Consider the following 22,500-nt stretch of genomic DNA (forward strand, 5'->3'; position numbering starts at 1 on the left):
AGAGAGAGAAAAAAGATAGATGTATAAATACATAGAAAGAGAGACATAAAGAGATAGAGAGAGATGGAGAGAGAGAGAGAGAGAAAGAGATAGATGTATAAATACATAGAAAGAGAGACATAAAGAGAGATGGAGAGAGAGACAGAGAGACACAAGGAAGTTAAGGGAGAGAGAAACATAAGATAGAAGGCAAGGAGGCACCGGAATCACAAGTGGAATCATTAGACAGGGGTCAGACAGAGGAAGCGAGGGATGACATGAAGAAAAAGGAATGAAGGAGAGCGAGGTATGACATGGAAAAACAGAATGAAGGAGAGACAGAGATAGCTAGGTCAACACGGCACCCACCACACAGAAAAGAGAAAGAAACAGGAGACACGAAAAGAAAAGAGAGAATCTCCTCTTGCCTTTCGCTCTCAGACATCTTCACCTCCCTACATCCTTCTGTGCTTCATCCCTCTCTCTCTCTCTCAGCGCTCACGGAAGAAGAAGAAGAAAAGATCAGAGAAGAGAAGAGAAAAAAAAAAGCCAGGAAGGAACGACTTCATCGCCACGGCTCCCGACAGACTGTTGCCGTGCCGACAACCAACCGCAGCCGCGGCGACAAGCTCGTTGAGATGAGCCGTCTGGTCTGTGTCGCCCTCCGCCTCTCCCTCTCTCCTCCGCTCTCTTTCCACCTCTTTTTTTTTTGCGCCGCGATTCAGTCACCTTGACAAGCAGATGGCGCTTGTGTGTGTGCGTGTGTGTGTGTGTGTGTGTGTGTGGAATGAGTCACCGCTCGGCAGTCGGTTCACGTTCAACAGCAGTGCACACACACACTCTCTACTCCTCTGATAGAGGAAGGCATCAGCAGGGACAGCAAGGCCTGGTACACACACACACACACTCACAAAGACACACACACACACACACACTCACAAAGACACACACACACACACACACACACACACACACACTCCCACATGTATATGTACGCACCCATATAACTGCATAAGCAAAAGCATGTCCATAGAGTTTCACATTCCTTCTCCACCCTCATGACCTCTTCGTAGGCATCATACATCATCAGGCCTCTTTGAAATACACATTTCCACAAGTCCTTCCTCTTAACCTGAGTGTATCCCACAACGCAAAGCGTCCAAGGGATCCTCACCCACACAAAGAGAGAGAGAGATTGAGAGAGGGAGATGTTGAGAGAGAGAGAGAGAGAGAGAGAGAGAGAGAGAGAGAGACAAACTGAGATTAAGAGAGGGAGATAGAGAGACAGAGAGAGAGAGAGAAACTGAGATTGAGAGAGGGAGATGTAGAGAGAGACAGAGAGAGACAGACAAACTGAAATTGAGAGAGGGGGATGGAGAGACAGAGAGAGACAGACAAACTGAGATTGAGAGAGGGAGATGTAGAGAGAGACAGAGAGAGACAGACAAACTGAAATTGAGAGAGGGGGATGGAGAGACAGAGAGAGACAGACAAACTGAAATTGAGAGAGGGAGATGTAGAGAGAGACAGAGAGAGACAGACAAACTGAAATTGAGAGAGGGGGATGGAGAGACAGAGAGAGACAGACAAACTGAAATTGAGAGAGGGAGATGTAGAGAGAGACAGAGAGAGACAGACAAACTGAAATTGAGAGAGGGGGATGGAGAGACAGAGAGAGACAGACAAACTGAGATTGAGAGAGGGAGATGTAGAGAGAGACAGAGAGAGACAGACAAACTGAGATTGAGAGAGGGGGATGGAGAGACAGAGAGAGACAGACAAACTGAGATTGAGAGAGGGAGATGTAGAGAGAGACAGAGAGAGACAGACAAACTGAAATTGAGAGAGGGGGATGGAGAGACAGAGAGAGACAGACAAACTGAGATTGAGAGAGGGAGATGTAGAGAGAGACAGAGAGAGACAGACAAACTGAGATTGAGAGAGGGGGATGGAGAGACAGAGAGAGACAGACAAACTGAGATTGAGAGAGGGGGATGTAGAGAGAGACAGAGAGAGACAGACAAACTGAAATTGAGAGAGGGGGATGGAGAGACAGAGAGAGACAGACAAACTGAGATTGAGAGAGGGAGATGTAGAGAGAGACAGAGAGAGACAGACAAACTGAAATTGAGAGAGGGGGATGGAGAGACAGAGAGAGACAGACAAACTGAGATTGAGAGAGGGGGATGTAGAGAGAGACAGAGAGAGACAGACAAACTGAAATTGAGAGAGGGGGATGGAGAGACAGAGAGAGACAGACAAACTGAGATTGAGAGAGGGAGATGTAGAGAGAGACAGAGAGAGACAGACAAACTGAAATTGAGAGAGGGGGATGGAGAGACAGAGAGAGACAGACAAACTGAGATTGAGAGAGGGAGATGTAGAGAGAGACAGAGAGAGACAGACAAACTGAAATTGAGAGAGGGGGATGGAGAGACAGAGAGAGACAGACAAACTGAGATTGAGAGAGGGAGATGTAGAGAGAGACAGAGAGAGACAGACAAACTGAAATTGAGAGAGGGGGATGGAGAGACAGAGAGAGACAGACAAACTGAAATTGAGAGAGGGAGATGTGGAGAGAGAGAGAGAGAGACAGACAAACTGAGATTGAGAGAGGGAGATGTTGAGAGAGAGAGAGAGACAGACAAACTGAGATTGAGAGAGGGAGATGTAGAGAGAGACAGAGAGAGACAGACAAACTGAAATTGAGAGAGGGGGATGGAGAGACAGAGAGAGACAGACAAACTGAGATTAAGAGAGGGAGATGTAGAGAGAGAGAGAGACAGACAAACTGAGATTGAGAGATGGGGATGTAGAGACAGAGAGAGACTTCAAAGGTGCTAGGCAGCACCGTCTTAAGGAAGGGTGGTTGCACAAAAAATAGAATTCTGAAATGGGGGACTGAATACAAGAAAGTCCAAATGCTTACGAACGTCACAAAAGGATTGCGTCTAGCATGTGCTAAGGAACCACACGGACCTGACGTAAAGAAGAAGTTTCTGCTCCTTTGTTCTGCTTTTGTTTGTTTGTGTATGTGTGCGTGTGTGAGTGTGTGGGTCTGTGTGTGTGTGTGAGTGTGTGGGTCTGTGTGTGTGTGTGGGTCTGTGTGTGTGTGTGTGTGTGTGTGTGTGTGTGTGTGTGTGTGTGTGTGTGTGTGTGTGTGTGTGCTGGAGCCAGAAACTTTATGACGCCCCCGAGGCGCACACCCTGATTCAGCTCTTATCAGCACCGGAGGGGCAGTTGTCCTGGTTCTGTCCCAGGAAGGTAAACATTGCTGGGGCAAAGGTCACCCAGATATAGGGCCTTGACTCTCTATCAGAGTCAGCATACACACACACACACACACACACACACACACACACACACACACACACACACACACACGCCAGATAAAGGGCCTAGACTCTCTACCGGAGTCAACATGCCTACACATACATACACACACACACACACACACACACATATACATACATATACATACACACACACACACACACACACACACACCAGGTAAGAACTAGTATGCGAATTGCAGCGATTCGCATGGGAGAACCGCTTCACCAGGGGAGGTGATACTCACGAGACGCAAGGGTGATTTACACGCCTTCGTGATTTTTGTGAGTGTGTATTTTCTATTTCTATCAACAACTTTGAGGAAATAAATGACACTGCTTGACCGTGTAGCTATTTGTCTCTGTTTTTTTACCGACTTTCAACCACGAAAATGAGTAAGATCTTTAGTAATAGACTACTATTAACGTTTACTATACATTATCAACAAAGTTTATCGTGACTAGTAGGCTCTATTCTGACTAGTAGGCTCTAGTAGCCTATAGGTCTACGATGTCCGTTCGCGCCCCTGCCTCTAAGTGATGAAATGTGTCTCGTCTTGTGCGCATCTGCTCCCCTGGTGAAGCGGTTCTCTCCATGCGAATCGCTGCAATTCGCATACCGGAACTTAGCTCCACACACACACACACATCACAAGCCAGATATAGGGCCTAGACCCTCTGCCGGAGTCAGTCATTCAAGGCTTGCTGGGATGATGTAACCTAGCCGGTCAAAGGTCAACCAGCACTCCTCTGTTCTCTCTCCCACTCAGTCTTATTCATTCTCTTGTTCTTCCACTCACTCACTCACTCACTCTCTCTCTATTTTATTATCTCTCTCACTCACTCTCTTTTATTCTCTCTCTCACTCACTCTTTTATTATCTCTCTCACTCACTCTCTTTTATTCTCTACTCACTCACTCTTTTATTATCTCTCTCACTCACTCTCTTTTATTCTCTCTCTCACTCACTCACTCTTCTATTCTCTCAACCACTCTCTCACTCTTTTATTCTCTCACTCACTCACTCTTTTATCATCTCACCCTCTCACTCACTCTTCTATTCTCTCAACCACTCTCTTTTATTCTCTCTCTCACTCTCTCACTCTTTTATTCTTTCACTCACTCACTTTTTTATTATCTCCCTCTCTTATTTTCTCACCCACTCACTCACTCTTATATTCTCACTCACTCACTCATTAATTCGCTGTCTTATTATCTCACCCACATCTCATTCACTCTCTCACTCTCTCATTCACCATCTTATTCTCTCACCCACTCATTCACTGTCTCATTCTTTAACTCACCCAGTCTCTTATTCACTCACTCACCTTTTCATCCTTCCTTCTCTCTCTTTTCCATCATTCCGCTGTCTCATCCTTTCTCTGTCCAGTTCACTCCCTCTCTCAGTGATTCACTATAATAAAGTTACTGTTATAGTCATGTGACGTAGTATTTGTAACTGCCATTGTCAGTAAAAAATAAAAAAAGGTCGATGTCATGACTGCCTATCAGCTTGTGATAAACTGCTGTGACACCTAAAACTCTCAGAGCCGATCAGCGATAATGTTAACAAGGTCATGAAACATGACACGGTTGTGTCACCGGACCGGATATCAAGTGATGACTAATGACAGGATAGGGAATGTGTGTGCGTGTGTGTGTGTGTGTGTGTGTGTGTGTATTTGTGCACTCTAGTGAGAGAATGTGTGAGCGCGTGTGTGCTAGTGAGAGCAGGTGTGTGTGTGTGTGTGTTTGTTTGTGTGTGTGTGTGTGTGTGTGCTAGTGAGAGCATGTGTGTGTGTGTGTGTGTGTGTGTGCTAGTGAGAGCGGGTGCACACTAGTGAGAGCGTGTGTGTGTGCTAGTGAAAGCATGTGTGTGTGTGTGTGCTAGTGAGAGCATGTGTGTGTGTGTGCGTATGCACGCTAGTGGGAGCGTGTGTGTGTGTGTGTGTGTGTGTGTGTGTGTGTGTGTGTGCGTGTACGTGTGAGCAGTGCTGCAGTGGCACCGATGGGGCCCAACCAGAGAGAGGTCCTGACCTGATTGTGCACATTGATATGGATATGGATTGGGGTGGAATCCATTTCCTATCTGTCCACTTATGTCCCTACATGAAAATGTCTCTCTTTATTTCTCTTTCTCTTTTTCTTTTTCTCTCTCTCTCTCTCTTTCTCTCTTTCTCTCTTTCACTCTTTCACTCTTTCTCTCTCTCTCTCTCTCTCTCTGTCACACACCCACACACAAAGTGCCTCTTGAATGCCTGTATACCTTACCCTCCCCCAGATTAATATGCAACATCCTGACCCCCAAGTCTTCTTCAGGCAAGAAGGAAGAAGGGTACAGATTTTGCATATTGTAGTACGAGTATGGAGCTTTTGGTCAAAAAATAGCAATACAACCACTGAAAAAGACCTGCAAAAACCTTACAAACACCAACAACAGCACAGTTGCCCCTGATGAAACTAATGCTAACACGCTAAAATCTTTCGGGCGATATAGTTGGCAAAGTCGTGCTGTGGAGCTTTATTTACATTTCCGTGGGGTGGCCTGACCCTGACCACAGAGCGAACAGCATCCTGTCTCTTACAATGTTTTTTTTTTTTTTTTTTTGGGGTGCCAAAAATACAACGTGTGGATGCTCTTCTTTCTTCGTTTTCAAAGCTAGTAAGCCAGCCTGGTGCCTACTGGGCACTAGGGTCAGGTAAAGCTCAAAAAGATCCAAACATCTGCCCAAGCTGTTTGGGCTAAAAGTATGCTAATAGTCGACAGGTTCACATACGTTTTGCGGGAAGGATTTTACAAACAAAGACACAAATTCTTTGAATACTTTCTGCTAAACAATAGATAGCCTCGCCATTGCAACAGGGTCATTGACATATTACACCACTGACCTACGCATTCTGGATGGTCAAGAGTGACTATAGCTCTCTGTCACTCTCTCTCAGTCACACACACACACACACACACACACACACACGCACGTACGCACGCACACGCACATGCACATGCACACATCGACACGTGCTAATGCTGATTCTGCTGAGCGGAGCTGGAGTGGTGAGGGGAGTGGGGGCCAATGCTCATCTTTACGGGGCAAAGTGATCGAGGTGGAATGAGGGAGGAGAAGGGTGTTACTGAGGTAAAATCAATGCTCATCTTTACGGGGCAAAGTGTTGGGGGTAGGGTGGGGTGGTGCAGGGGTACCGTCAGCTGGAGTCCTGCCCTTTACTTTCTCCCCCCCCCTCTCTCTCTCTCTCACACTCTCTCTCCCTCTCTCTCTTAAATCAAAGGGGCTTTTTATGCATAGTTAGCATAGCATAGGGACAATAGTTACAATATGTTAACAATACAATAACAACATATCATGATAAAAAACTATATAAAACATAATAAATACTCTCTCTGTCCGCCTTTCTCTCTTGTCACCCTCCTTCCTCTCTCTCTCTTCCTCACATATCCTGGAAGCAGGATGGAGAGGGGGAAGGGCAGTAAGTTGTGTGTGTGGGGGGAGTGGGGGCACATCGACCACGATCAATCAACCACACCATACTTCATGCATACCACCACCACCACCCCCCCACCCTAACTAGACCACCCTACCCCCCACCGGCTGATGACCATGACCCCAAAAGGGCTGGAAGTTCACGCTGGGCTGTGTGCATTTGTGTGTGTGCGTGCGTGTGTGTGCGTGTGTGTGTGTGTGCGTGCGTGCGTGCGTGTGTGTGTGTGTGTGTGTGTGTGTGTGTGTGTGTGTGTGTGTGTGTGTGTGTGTGTGCAAAAATGGGGTGGATTTGAATAGAGGCTGATTGAGTTTGTGACTTAATGGATTATATTGGCTTGCTGACAGGGATGTACATTAACCCAATTTGCCTTTGGCCCAAACTCAGGGAGGCATTCGCATTGCCATGTTATCCATGACTGTAGCTGTGAATTTCACTTTATATATAAAGTATATCACATTGTATATATATTATATATATATATATAATATATTAAAAAAGTATATATATATACCATGAAAGGGCAAAACAGACACCCCTGTTGACTTCTGTCCTGGTATCAGAATTGAAAGTCTATATCCTCTAATTATAATGTTCTCTCCTTTGTACGTCGCTTTGGATAAAAGCGTCTACTAAATGACTAAGTGTAAATATCCAATGACAGCTGGCTGAGGAAGATATAGGAGGAGAGCAGTCCACAACTTGAGGGGACAGTCAGCACTTCATGAGGGGTAAACTTGCTTATGTACGTGTGAACTCAGAGTTGCGTTGATTGTACGCAAGTGTAAGTGTGTACCCTACACCAAGTTGATCAGTAGAGGAATAAAACACTTTGAAGGGTTCTTGGGCCTCAAAACCTTACCTTCTTTGAGTGTAACTGCTGGAGAGTGTTAGGTCTTCTGGCTATCTATGGTAAGGCTTTCAAGGAACAGTCTGATATCATGAAACAGATATAATAATACTAATACTAATAATAATACATCGCATTTACATAGCGATTTTTAAAGTTCTCAAAGACGCTTAAAATAAGATGTGAGTGTGGGGCGGGGGGTAGTTGGGGAAGGCATGGCTGAAGAGGTGGGTTTTGAGGGCCCTTTTAAAAGATGTATGGACCTTATGTATGTATGTATATATATATATTATATATATAAATATATTTAGATGAATATAGACCTCTTCTCAGTGAGTGTAGCTGTGACACTGAAGGTGATAAACCCTATGAGGCCGTTGGCTGATTTTGAAGAGCATCCTAAAGTTAAAGCGACAGACATGGTCATCTTCTAGACCTCATCTGGCATTCACAGAATTATCACCTTTTAAAAAAAGCTCACTGTTCAAACTGCACCGTTCAGCGATAAAGCACTTCTCTTCGTATTGGAAGGAGGCATTGAACTTCAGGAAATGTGTCTAAGATGCTTTTTACTCTGTAAGCTGTGAAGTCAAGCAACAGCACATCAACAGAATGTCTCAGGACAGACATTTCTTTCGACGTTTGCCAGTTCTTGAACTTGGAACTCGTTTACACTATTAACTCGTTTGAAAGCAGTGGAGAGAAAAAAACTGGCTTTCACAAATGGGGAGTTGTCCTGACGACCTAATCTCTTCGCGATTGATAAAAAGTAAACATTTCATAACTTCTAACTATTATATGACACTGTGGGCATTCCAGCTTGAGTCATGTGTTTAACTAAACGGGTGTGTGAGAGAGAGAGAGCCATAAACCTCAACAATAAAAGGTGCAACCGTCATTTAGGTCAAAAGGCTTCTACTTGCTATACTTCTAAAGAAAAACCTACTGCAGATATACAGCACATGGTGCCTGTGATTTAATCTAGATTTCAAAACGCAATTTACAAGGTAGGCTGAACAACGCAAATGGGCAAACACCAGTTCAAATAGTCTTGCCTGTTCGGTGCTACCTGACCGAAGAAAAGGGCATAACCCTGTTATAGCAAAATCATGTATAGACATACGTCAATAAGTAGCTTGGCCCTAAGTTACGTAGGCTAGGTTAAAGTTATGTTATGTTAGTAGGCTATGTTATTTGAGGGTTACTGTGCTAGGAGTTCAACACTTTTCACATAGTTGTAGAGCTTTGACCTTGATTAATCTGGCATATAGTGATGTTACATTCCAACAATACGATTCTTTTCAACAGCTCTTTGGTACAAACGAAGGAAGCGGAGTCATGCTTGAGAGCCGTTCTTTTTATTATCGTTGTGCTCAGATTATACTGTCTGACCTAAACCCAGTCCATTTCCCTTTACATGAACAGTGAGAGCACGCCAGTCACAAGAGGTAGATGCTGTTGCATTAGGTTCCTAAAAGGTTGCATTATATTCCTGAAAGATTACATTAGGTTCCTTATAGGCTGCATGCAGTTTGTTAAAGGTTGCATTAGGTTCATTAAAGGCAGAATGAGAAGGATTCGTCTGTTGCTGTTTTTAAACACACCATTCAAAGTGTGATCAATAAGCAAGAGGGAGAAGTGGTGGTCAGGCAAGCTTGAGAGTAAATTAAGAGAAGTGGGGTCAGGGGTGATCAAAGCAGACAATCAGAGAAATAAAACATTATTCTCTGATGTTTTACAGTTATAAAGCACAAATACACATCTCCGTACAAGGATGTTGGTTGAATGCAGCCTGAAGTGCCTCATCCTCATGTCTGCTGTGGCCTCTGAGCTGCGTATGTGTGTTATTGGTGGGATGTCAAAGTTTGAATCTGATCAAAATCTTGCTTATCATTATTCCAATGATAACGGAAAGGAGTGTAGCCTTCAAAGAGCCGTTATTTCATTCACTTTCTGGCTAATCCAACTCTATGCAAATTGAATAAAGTATAGTGTATCACTGAGTAAGCAGAGGTATCACGAGATTTTCATCGGCAAAGTCTGGGGAAATATGGTCGTACTGTCAGTCGTTTACGGACACTTATAGCTCAAAGGCTAAATGTTGACCAGAGGCCAAAGCTAACTTCCTGAAGGTCTGCGAAATAAACTTCGATATCCCGAAGAGGAAGTGAAAGCGGTCCGCGAGAAAATCGATTACTTTTGGCCTTAACTCCCCAGAGAAATGGCCGGATCGAGCCTATCGGTCGTGAACCACTTTTGCTAACGTAGCCTACTGCGCAGCCTCCCCGGGCCTTGTCGTCGGTATTTTTATGAATGAAGGACAGTATGCAAATGAGAGCGATTCACGAAAAAGAAATGGCGGATGTTGCATATCAGTTCACCACAAAGAAAGACTTTCATGTCCGATCTGGCCATGCAAATGTGGAGTGGGCTACAACGCTTCGACTCCACGAACAGTAATGATTGACCAGGTCGCGGGCGAATAAAGTTTCCTCAGTAATCGATCTTTTTTCTCTTTCAGTGGATGGCTCGACGAGGCTCAGCGACGACATATTAGAAACTCTATTCACTGTAAGTCCCTTTACAAAATGTTTCCGTTCCAACCCCTCCCCCTCAGCCCTCCCTCCCTCCCTCCCCGGGCTGAGAGTCTGGAGCCGTGCAGCGAGGAAGGCGAGGGGGCCCAACCACCCACCGCCAGTCCCCCCTCTCGCACACGGCAAAGACAAAGCACCAGGAACCGCGAGCATTAGACCCCATACAGTCACCCCTTCGCTTGCGAGCCTTTTGCTTGAGGTAATTAGCATGCAAACATCAAGCACAACGGGAGTTACATTCACACATTCACATAACACAGACCCCGAAAAAAAAAGGACAGACCCCATCCCCCAGTTCTACTTACTCGTCTGGGTGTGTTTCCTCGCTCATTTTTCTCTCGTTTCACCTACAGTAAAATCCCACCGCGCGCACACAGTTTGCTGTCTTCATATTGTCTGTGTCCGCGTCCTGGGCAAGCCTTGCAAAGCCAAACGCCAACCGCGACTTTCCCAACCGTTATTTCCCTTTCTATGTTTGTTTTTGTCCTCTCTATTTGTCTGTGTCTCTCGCTCGAGCTCTCCCCCTCTTTCCCTTATTCGTCCTACATGTTATTCCTGCACTATTTCAGTGCGTCCATAAAAAGTGTAAATTCCTTGGAGAATACTCCGCTGGCTCGGGCTCCTACACTCCCGGTGCCAACGTGCCGCCGTTGAGATTGCGCGTCGGTCTCGGTGAGGATGGCCCCGTACGAGCCCCATCTCTGGTTACTCCATGTTGGATTCTGTAGGCAGCGAGCAGCTAGCGCCGCTTGACACTGAAGGTGGAATGGGGGCCTGGAGGAAGGCATGGGGGAAGGCTGGTGGAGGCGGTGGCGGTGGTGGTGGTGGTGACGGTGGTGGAGGGGTGCGGAAGTGATGACGTCATATTCAAATGACTGCAGACCATTTCGGAAGAGGGATCTCGTCGGAGCCAGGACTGAGGAAGTCCGCCTACAGCCCGACTGTAGTAGAAACACGCTAGTCGGTTTTAGGGGCTATAACTTGCCCCCTGGTGTTATCTTCATAACACCAACCGTAGTGTTTAAGTCAACTATTTGGCCTAGACATTTTATGTAGGCAATGCAAACACGAGTGTAGGTTTTTGTAGCCTTTATGCAAAGGTCATTCAGCACAGCCACGCTCACATGTAGCGGCGAATGTTTCTTAAAATATTCTCGTTTTAAAGCTTTGCAGCAAACATTATATGTGTTACTGTTAAAACACTTAGCATACTGTATACGTAACAAACTTTACATGTCCGGCGCATGGAAATTGTCCCCAACATAGTCAATTAGCAGCGAAAAGGAGAACTACAAAACCGCAGGGAGGGGGGGGGGGGGGGTATAAAGTGCGAGGAGCAAATGATTAAAAGGAATGATTAAGAGTCGTCAATCTCATGGTGTGAATGAATGGTGTAGGCCTATTTGTAATCACCTGCACTCGGACGTTTCCCAACACTAGGTAACCTAAAGACGCCTTGATCATGATTATTGTGTTCAATGTAAACCCAACAGGCGCAACGCCGCATAACAAAAGGAATCATCTTGGATAGACACTTAATCCTATCAAAGACATAGACGAGATCTAGCCTACTGGTGGGATTACGATCTTTGATAAGTAACTTTTGAAATGACCAAAGTCTCGCACACACATATGTATATCTTATATATCTATATATATATGCACGACACTACCTGGAAAACTGATGTATGAATGTTGGCCATTTTTTAACTAAAGTAATATATGCGTGTAAATGACAACCCCACTTGGTCAGCGCTTAATAAAATGAGGCGTTCAGACGTCGAATAGAATGTCACTTATTGAAGTCTTCCACCATCGTGTGGTGACAAGATGTTATTACAACACGAAATAACTCCCCGCTGTGGAGAGGTGGTCTTTATGACCAATAATTACCAAAGATGCTAATTTAAAGCCTGGTAAAGTTTATCAATAAGACATGTATAATGTGCTCTATATTTTCTTCACGGCAGTTAACACAACGGTACACTCAGCTGGACCACTGTGGCCTGGGGTGAGTGCGTGAAAACGGTGCATGCATCACAAGTTGGTCTCTTTTCCTGTGAGAATAATGGAAGAGGAATAATATTTGTCCAGAGACGAGACAAAGTGCTTGGTAAATGAATCCAAGAAGATCAACATTTCTGCCGATGTCAAACTGTCAGTAGCTACATTGTATTCATTACTTTTAGAGGCCAACAGTTGATGGCGCTAAAGTACCATTCTTGGGTTTGCATGTGTCCAGATTTAGCCGAGACTAGCAGAGATGGCCACTAGTTGACTTGCGTTTTGTTCAGTTGCATTTCCAACTTTGAAACACACTTCAGTTTAGAGTGTTTACACGCACATGAACTGTGGTTGCAGCATTATACAATGCGTGTCAACCTAGTCAAAATTTGACCCAGGGAGTTTTATGCAAATGTGTTAGGACCACAGTTGAGGGCCATGCGTGTATTGGCCAGAACTATGATTTTATTGAACAGGGCCGCGGTGATACCGCTTATATTCAAGTAGTTCAGCTAGAAGAGCCCTACCTTACAACACCAAGTCATGGTTTCCATACAGCACACACACACTAAAGGTATAAAATGTATAGCTGTTCCACACGGCAAGGCGCTTTGGGCAAATGCGTCCGCTAAATGTAAGTTTATTGTAAATGAAGTGAAGAGCATTTGGGATGCAGTAGCTACCCATGTCGGTGGGGGTATTGAATGGGGCCGTGGAGGTATTGATCCTCATAAAGGGAAATATCTTTTTAATTCAGAAGTTACTTGTCGTTTGTCTTACCATGCTGACAAATGGCCCTGCAAAAATACCTCTTGGAAATTGGCTACATGGAATGAGCAGGAAATGAGATTCATCGAACCACCATCTTTTGGCTACATTTTGTTGACGTCACACACTGTAATGTTAAAAGTCGAACATTAGGAAAGTCTAACAAGGCTTTTCCAGTCAGACATGCAACATGGCTTGGGTATAATTAGATAAAATACCAGAAACACGCACTGAAAAACAACGTCTTTGTAAATGAACTCGTAACGAAGGTGGTCATAAGCAGGGGACAAGGTACAACAGGAAATGAAAAAGCAGGCAAATGTATGCTTCGCCTATACAGACAAATGGATTGGGTATCACATCAAAGCATATGGCCACTGGAAACACAGAGCCATGTTATTGGCATTCGGGGGCAGGACGGGAGCAACACATTTCAACCACCAATTTGAGGTCATCTTCGTGCTGCAAGTTTGATGCTCAAAGTTTACACTCTTGTTATATTGTAAAATGTTATAATAATACCTTAAGAGTTCAACTGAGAGTCGACAAATTGCGCATTGGCAAAATTCTTGCACTGATATATTTACAAAGAACATTACTAAAAATGTTCAATGAAACAAAACAAAAAAAACATAGTTTATATATTATCTAGTGTGTCAATAAGCATTTTATTGTCATGTTCACATGCAGAGTAAGAAGAACTGAGGATGCACAGAAAAACTTTTCTTCTTCTTTGTCGTCTTCTTTGTTACAACAACAACAACAACACCAATAACAATTATAATGTTATAATAGGACAATAATATTACAGCAATGGTTAGGATGGTCAGTAACTAAGTAAAATAGCATAATGGAGAGGGGTGTCTTGTATTGTGTTGTGTTAGTATCCGGACCTATACTGACAAGACCAAGATATGTGTTGCATTACATTTTGTGCTTCACTAAACAAAATAAAAAACATCGGTATAAATGAGTTACCCGTTAATCCATTGTGAGTACAAATCTAGGAGTAGCATCTAGTGTTTACGTGCTTATTTCGGAACTTTATTTTTACCTAAATATTTGATGGTAGTATTTCTTGTTGATGTTCTTTCTGATAATGATCACCTGCGCTCCAATCTGAGCGAGTGACAATAATCGATTCCAGAAACATGGATTCAGCCTCTTAAGGTGTACGTCGTAAGGTTTCTTTTAGAGGAACACTTGTGGTTTATGAAACACTAATAGAACAGTATACACAACTTTAGTCTCCTGAAATAACCTAATAAGTCTTGTTTGGTCCTCCGCCAGGGGGCAGACCAGTGTAGCAGACCATGATTGGGATCAGTCAGGGGAAATAAAAGACAAAGTTGTTTAATAATCACTACCGGTATTTGTACTTAAGCTCCTTTACTTTATATTTTCATTTTTTGTCACCTAGATCACTCAGTAAAGTATCATACATTCTGGTGCGTGATTATGCGGTGATTAATCCGAGAAAGAAAATATAACCAATAAAATACAGTGTGAAATTAACTCTATTAGTAAAGCACTGAAGTCAACTCCAGTCATTAACGATCCGGTTTCATTTTACAGCAGGTTAATTCTCTCTACAAGCTCCGAAAGATTTCCATCTCCGATTTACTCCAAATAAAGCTACATTTAGGCTTATCGCTCTCTAGTGTTGTTTAATTGCGCTTTTAAGATACAGGCCACTCGGAGCTTTATTTACACTACCGTTACTGCATACATTTATACATTTTAATTGGGCTCTTGAGCTCACTGCCTCAACTAGATGTTGAAACTAGTCAGTCTGTATACATCCGAGTACATTTACCGTGTTGAAACCAGCACATGGGTCATTGTCGTATATTCATGTAGGCTATAGCCTACTTCAAAGCTAGACCTGTCTAAACGATTCTGGAAAATATTCTGCTTTTGGACAGTTACTTTGGCATGATGTTGACAATGGCCTGTCTCCCTCTGACCGTTGATCAAAATAGCCTAGTTATTAAAAGGTATTTTTTTTGTTTGCTGTTGGTTGGGTCTAGTTTAGGCTACTGTCTTGACAAAATGTGAATGTCCCACTTTATCGCAATGAATATCATGAGGGACGAATGGGATATTTAGTGGAGTCAAATATGTGTAAGTTGCTGCAGATTTTTTCATTTAGGTCTGCTTTCAATTAATGTTCTATTTGTTTTTTGTTCTGTGAACTGTATGCGATTGGAACATTTTTTAATTGTGATTTGAAATGTAACATTTGAAGGCCACTACTGAATCTGGGCTGCGATTCCCAATAACGTACTAAAGTTGTTTACGTTTCTACGCCTGTCGCACAAACCATCTCATTGAAGTTCACGAGAAACCTTTCTACGCATACCTTAAGAGGCTGAATCCATGTTTCTGGCATCGATTTGTGTCATTCACATAAATTTGAACATGCGTGTGATGAGTTTGATGGGCATGACTCGGTCTGGAGCGCAGGTGATTATTAGAAAGATCAACATCAAGCAAAAAATACTAGGCAAGTCAAAATACACAAATTCCCACAATAGGATGGCTGTATGTTACTCATAGATTTGTATTCGCTAATTCGCTAAACATTAACGGTTAATCTATTTACCGATGCATTTTTATTTGTATATTGAAGCACAAAGTGTAATGCAACACATGTTGGCAGGCTATTACACTGCAGAAAAGTCATACAGTCAAGACACTGACACAACATTATTACCCTAAAACATTTTTACTATGTGAAAACTGTGTGAAGGTAGAGTGGTACAGGCTAACCTTACGAAAGTGTCTCTTACAAAAGATATAGGCTACTTAAGGACGTTTCGGAAAACACCTCCAAACGTTAAGGAACAGTTTAAGGTATAACTTACGAATGACGTAGCAATACGAAGGCTGCAAACGCAGCCCTGCAAAGTTCCATGTGCAAGTTTCTTCCGCAAAAAAATCATGTTGCACAAGGTTCCTGTGTAAAATAATTGAAGTTGAAAGTGTAAATGACGCACGAAATTGGTAGAATTAAAGAACAGTAACAGTGGAAACCAGAAATTGATTCCTATTTGAGGAAAGGGCTTAACAGTAGATAAGTCGTTTTCAGAGGGGTATAGGAGATTAAACATAGAAGACTTGAGTATTTCTTCGCCCTTAGTTTTCATGAAATTCTAGGTATATCTGGTTTGTATAATTATATAATGTATTACCTATACTTATTCACTGACTTGGAGGAATGTTTAAAAAAGACTACATGCAGCTTTTGCCAAAGACGAATACGCACACACACACACACACACACACACACACACACACACACAAACACACATACACTCACACACACACACACACACACACACACACACACACACACACACACACAAGCACAGAGGGAGAGAGAGAGAGCGCGCGCGCGCGCATGAGAATGCTCTTCGTGATTGATAGGAGAGGTGCATTTGGACAGACAACGGACATTGACGTGAACGTTTGAGCTATTTTAAGTAGGTCAACAATAAAAGGGGAAACCGCAGACACACGCCTACTCTATCTGTCCTGTTCATCTTAAGAGTAGAGATACAGTAAATGTCTTTTCCAGATGAAAAACCAAGGAAAGATTACACATTAGCTCTGCTGACTATCGATCGAGCCCGTGCGTGTATCTCAGGAGACTTAAACTGTCACATATTAGTTTTGAGCGATAAGAGCGATAGAGCGCAAATGGAAACTATAATTGCCTGTATATGATGCAGCACGTTGTCGGAATATTTTTTGTTCAGTTACCGAACACTTTTATATGGCGCTCAACCTGACTAATATACGAAGAGGGGGACGTGCGCAATCACGTTAGGGAAGCGCACGCAATAGAAGTCTCTTATAATGACGGCACCGACAACATAACAATGAAAATACTTAGGTGGTCTATTGCAAATTATTGCAACACATAACTTGTAGACCAAGTAAAATTCACCAATACTGAAGCCCATTCTTTCGGTGATGAACACACAATGAAAAACTGCAAAGTGTCCTCAAATCATTAACAAGAAAGGACAAGAAAGCATACAACCTGATGCTACATTTGTTGTCATGACAGCCACAATAACACCGATTTTCCAGTTGCTCTCACCCTGTTGTCTCTTAAGCTACTTGGGCAACACCGACACCGCGCACGCGCCTGCGCGCCTCGTGGTACAAACAAACTCGGACTCGCGCACCCATGGCTTCCAGACACTCACATTCGACTCAGCGCGGTGGCGACCGCTGTGCCTTTAAGAAGTCAGCTCTACCCCCCACCCCTCCACCGTCCACCCCTTAGATCTCATGTAGACGATATTGCATCAAGAAAACAATTCAGGAGTTGAGAATGAGCCAAGACGCGATGGGGATGTGGATATGAGGCGTCCCTTTATTTAAATGTCTGTCTTCACTTGGACGGAAGCGCACGGCCAAAAAACATCAATTATCCGGCTTGGCTATTGACCGACTTAACATTACACCTGGAGCGGCGTCGAAAAAGAGCTAGCTGTTTGCGAGGCATTTCGAACGTTGTCCAGACGCAGAAGAATTCGCCGTTTTGTCCATCACAACACAGTCGGAGAAATATCGTTGTATTGCTTCAGTGCTGCCGTTGTTGACAGAGACGTTAAGGAATATAGCCCCCCTGTTTTTAAGGAATAGCAAGGGGTGGCATCGCAATGTCGTGTCTGAAGTTTTGTGTTGATTTCCCTTGAACCCTCGCCTCTTAAGGAGAACATTTGGATTCGGAGGAAGAATTGAGAGGGTGACAGGGGCCATGGCGCAACGGGTGGGTACACCGCGAGAACTTTCAGCCCCACGAAAATATTTTGTTAAAATGGTAACGTGGCTGATGACAGAACGCATCGTAACCCCCCCTTATACGATTCTACACACACTCATTGCGTATAGATTGTAAGGACGACTTCTCAGCTCTGCCCGATTAAAACATGAATCACATATGAGAGACCTGTGTTTACGTTTTTGAGGTTATTGGTTTAATTTGACATAACAATTGGTTGGAGATCATATTACCTCGGTGCCAACAACCTATGCCTAATACTCATTTAATACCTAATTTCAAAACTATCAAGTTAAGCCTTTGACGCCTATAGTGTATTGGCCTACCAGTTTTTACAGTAGTGTTATAAATTGATAAGTACAATACTAAATTCGGGTTTTGATTCAATTGATCCTACTTGACCCCAATTTTAAACTAACAGTTTAGCAGAACTAGGACAGAAAATGCAATTTAACAGAACATTTTAACAGAAATATTGTTCTAGCTCCATGAACGTGAGCGCAGAAATCCTCTCCAAATGACTGCCATTTCCCTGAGGAAAAATACAGACTTAAGAGATTTATTTCTTTTACTTTGAAAGGCCAGCGACCTGGTATATCTTTTACATCATAACCGCAAGAGATTAAGAGATTCAGCGGTTTGAATAAGCGGAAAGTGATACATAGCCCGCAGCAGGCTACTGATTCAAAACACCCCGAAAAGTGTACTAGACAATTTTTACGCTATGTTTGTTCTGTGAGCTTTTGTCTAATATAGTAGACTACATAAATTCAAGTTTTATTTCTAGTATTTAAAAGTGGAGTGAAAGAAGGCCTTGACGGTGTGACATCTTAAACTTGAAAACTTTTTCGTATGACTCAATATACAGGTCTACAGGAAACTACCTTTTATTCGATTAACACGACAGGCATTATAATTTTAGCCATTGTACCTATTACCATTGGTTTGGTTACGTGTCAATAACATACATTTTAATTTAACATTTAAAAGTAAGCCAAATGCAACGTCGTTCATAACTATTGATTTGGTGTAAATTATTGTTTATGATCAAATGTTCTTTAACAAATTAATGTTTTTTGTTGTTGTTGTTGCTTAATTAATGTTCAGTATGAAGATTTGCACCACTACGGAATGGACGTGGTCGGGATTCCCTCTTCCATGTACCCGGACCCTCACACGGCCAGAGCCTTGCATGCAGCTCACGCGAACCACGGCCCCCAGCTCCACGCGCACCCGTACCCGCACCCGCACGGGCCACATGCAACTGCCGGGCCGCACAGTCTGGGCTCTCCGGTTAACGACGCTTTGAAACGAGACAAAGATGCCATTTACGGGTAGGTTTACGAAGCCCGTAGGCTCAGCGCAGAGCACAGGGGTCCTAGAAAGTTACAATGGTACACATTTACGTTGTGTTTTCTGAGTGATGTTTTCTTTTATATTTCTGCCGAGTTTCCACAACTCTTCTATGTTTTAGGAAAGTTTTGCAGCAGGGAACCCTTTTACTTTGCTGTGGGAAGCCATTATTCTGTTGAGGCCTACAGTACAGAAATTAAAATAGCCAAAGCACTTTAAATCAAGCCTTTTATTTGTACATTTCACATTGAAAATAAAACATTGCTATTATTTTGTAATAATCACACAGATCATTTTTTGCTATAAAATGGTATAGCCTAATTTCTCCCACATTGTTTGCGCTGGAATTAGAATGCTACAATTGGTTAGGATGAGAAAAGCTTAAAATAATATAAATATTGTTGTTTAGAGACAGCGATATCTTAAGCTTAGAGATGTAGTAACTTAATGTGCCTGAGGCCTGTAAATATGGCAAACTGTGTCGTCACATTGCCAATTTATCCTCAGCCTAATAAATCATCCCTCTCGGTTTTGTTTTTGTTTGGTCTCTTTGGTGAACTCTGAAGTTAACCTGTTTTGTCTCTATAAACCTTCAACTTTTCTCCCCGCACAGTCATCCCCTTTTCCCCCTTCTCGCACTGGTCTTCGAGAAATGTGAATTAGCTACTTGCACGCCGAGAGAGAGCGGAGTCGCAGGGGGAGACGTCTGTTCGTCGGAATCTTTCAACGAAGACATTACAGTTTTCGCCAAGCAGGTTGGATATTAAAAATGAACAATTTGCTATCTTCTTGACAACACCATACATGTTGGTTGGGTGTTGAGTTTTAATTTAGCTATTTGTAGATTATAGCTTTGTAATGCTGCACAATCTGTTCTGTACAGGATAGATTGACACAACTTCACTTTTCTCACATTTGGCGTTAATTTTCTGGCTTTAGAATACATTATGCAGAGCTACGTATGTATGTATGATTAGTAATACGCACATAACTCCATGTGGATTTTAAGAAGTATATAACATTTTAATTACAGATGCGATCTGAAAAGCCCTTGTTCTCCTCCAATCCGGAACTGGATAACTTGGTGAGAAATAGTTTGTTTCTACTTGTTGCTGCAAAGTTTCATCGAATCGTGCAACAGGTTGTTTGTCCTACGTGTGTGAATTCTTTGCTCTAACAGTGTCGTAAGAAAGTGCCGTAAGTCAATCTGATCATGGCGCAATAATTCATAGACATATCTATATATGTCTATGCAATTACTGCAGTAGCCTACTCAGCTGCAGTATACAGGCCTATAATTAGACCGTAATTACAGTGTAATATAATATCCAGTAGTCTATAATAAAGATATCAGTGCCAGAAATAAACAAATACAAATAGGTGAACGAATCTGTAAAGGACATGCAAGTCACCGTAGGTTCTTAAAAGTTAGGTAGGCCTATAGCCTATTTGTTTAAATCGATAATTCAACTTAATTTACCAAAATTGCATTTTGCATCTTGACCTAATTGTGCAGACTATATGTTATGACCCAAGCCATTCTCAGTGCAAACTAATCTCATTTTGTATTCTCCCCTTCAGATGATACAAGCCATACAAGTATTACGATTTCACTTGTTGGAACTAGAGAAGGTAAACTTAACTTCACCCTTCTACCTATCTGTCAAATGGGTCTTCTTAAAGAGTCGCTTTCATCATTTGTATAAGAGTTATTACTCGGTGAAATGCATAGCAATCATCCTCATAAATTGTGTTTTAAGGATATTTTACTTTTAAATCCAGCACTTTACACGGCAATAACTTTTTAGATAGAGTCAACACTTGCATGAACGCGAGTACAATAATTTGTGTCGCGTCATAGTGCTTCTTCAGAAGTTAATGTCATCTTTGTTTTTTTTGTTTGGTGCGTATAGGTACATGAGCTTTGTGACAATTTCTGTCACCGGTACATCAGTTGCCTGAAAGGGAAAATGCCAATTGATTTGGTCATCGATGGCGATGGAGATTCAAAGTCGGACAGTGAGGATTTAACGAGGACCCCCGGCAATGTTGGTCAGGTAAAGAACGGGTTCTTGTCCTCGTTTTTAAGTCGTGCGCTGCGTGTTTTATGAAATGAATGATACACTCCAGGCTGGAATTACCATTTGTTGACTATTTGGAAAATATCGTACAATGGAGTGTAATTGTGTAGTTTTAGTTCGTTTTTAAAGAACTGTTCTCAGGTCAGTTGTGCATGCTAAATGGAACGACGGGGGCGCTTTGAAATTGAGTAGTGACACCCTCCGGCATGACATTTTTAACTGACAGACCAAGGTGTTAACAGAAGTAGAAAAAAGGGAAAACCCAATATGATTTTTCCTGTACTTTGTACAGATAGAGTGTCTTTTTAGAGTGGCTTGGATCCATACCTTGGAGGCACGAAATAGTCAAGGCAAGGCACGTTTATTTATATAGCACAAATCACACAAATTGGTAGTTCAAAGAGCTTTACAAATGAACAGATAAACGAACATAGACAAATTAAAGATTAACAATGAAGAGTGCATTCGATCAGCTCAAGAAACAATCTTGGTAAAAACTGTCTTTTTTTATATTTTAGGATGTATATGATTAAAAAAAATTGCTTTAAGAATTCACATTCCTTACTTCCGGCCGTAGTAGTAGAAGTAGTAGTAGCTGACTGAAGTATATAACGGTGCCTCGAACTTCGATCGTCCCCCAGATGACCTCTTCAAACCGTTTAACCCCTCAGATCCCACATATCTTCGCGGATTATGAGCTTTTAAGTGGCATAAATGTGTCTCAACTACCCAAAGGGCATCGTGTTCTCGTTCTCGACTCCTGTTGCCTTTCAATTCATTGTAAATGTAAGGCGGTTTAGAGTGTCTGCTGGAGCTGTGAAGTTGGCCTAGATGGGTCACACAACACTATTGCCCCCGCTATTCACTTACAGATAACCATGGGCCCTCACATGTTGGCCAAGGAGACATGTACAGCGCTCAAAAGAGAGATAGTGTGTGTGTGTGTGTGTGTGTGTGTGTGTGTGTGTGTGTGTGAGAGAGAGAGAGAGAGAGAGAGAGAGTGTGTGTATGTATGTATGTGTGTGTGTGTGTGTGTGTTGAAGAAAGAGAGAGAGAGAGAGAAAGAGAGAGTAAGCATGAGTATCTCACATGTATGTATGTGGATAGTTGTGTGAGAAAGAGGTAATTATGTTCATGTGTCAGTATATGTGGGAGTGTTCCTGTGTGTGTGTGTGTGTGTGTGTGTGTGTGTGTGTGTGTGTGTGTGTGTGTGTGTGTGTGTGTGGTAAGCACATTTAAGTCT

General features: G+C 42.7%; 2 protein-coding genes across 2 annotated transcripts in view; one reads left to right on the forward strand and one right to left on the reverse strand.

The window, feature by feature from the left end:
- spred2a (sprouty related EVH1 domain containing 2a) overlaps positions 1-10,696 on the reverse strand; it is a gene marked incomplete at its 3' end in the record, with an annotated part of 20,245 nt that extends 9,549 nt beyond the window's left edge. Inside the window, 1 exon segment of the mRNA XM_080838004.1 lies at positions 10,559-10,696. Coding sequence (XP_080694130.1) covers positions 10,559-10,584 — 26 coding nt within the window. The 5' untranslated portion in view covers positions 10,585-10,696.
- Positions 10,697-17,299: 6,603 nt separating this feature from the next.
- Positions 17,300-22,500, forward strand: part of meis1a (Meis homeobox 1 a) — a 49,260-nt gene continuing 44,059 nt past the window's right edge. The window contains exons 1-6 of the mRNA XM_080833305.1: positions 17,300-17,811; positions 18,931-19,157; positions 19,790-19,931; positions 20,210-20,260; positions 20,758-20,808; positions 21,090-21,233. Coding sequence (XP_080689431.1) covers positions 17,800-17,811; positions 18,931-19,157; positions 19,790-19,931; positions 20,210-20,260; positions 20,758-20,808; positions 21,090-21,233 — 627 coding nt within the window. The 5' untranslated portion in view covers positions 17,300-17,799. The remainder of the gene's footprint in view (positions 17,812-18,930; positions 19,158-19,789; positions 19,932-20,209; positions 20,261-20,757; positions 20,809-21,089; positions 21,234-22,500) is intronic.

This window comes from Sprattus sprattus (assembly GCF_963457725.1).
Source record: "Sprattus sprattus genome assembly, chromosome: 1".
NCBI classification, from domain to species: domain Eukaryota; kingdom Metazoa; phylum Chordata; class Actinopteri; order Clupeiformes; family Clupeidae; genus Sprattus; species Sprattus sprattus.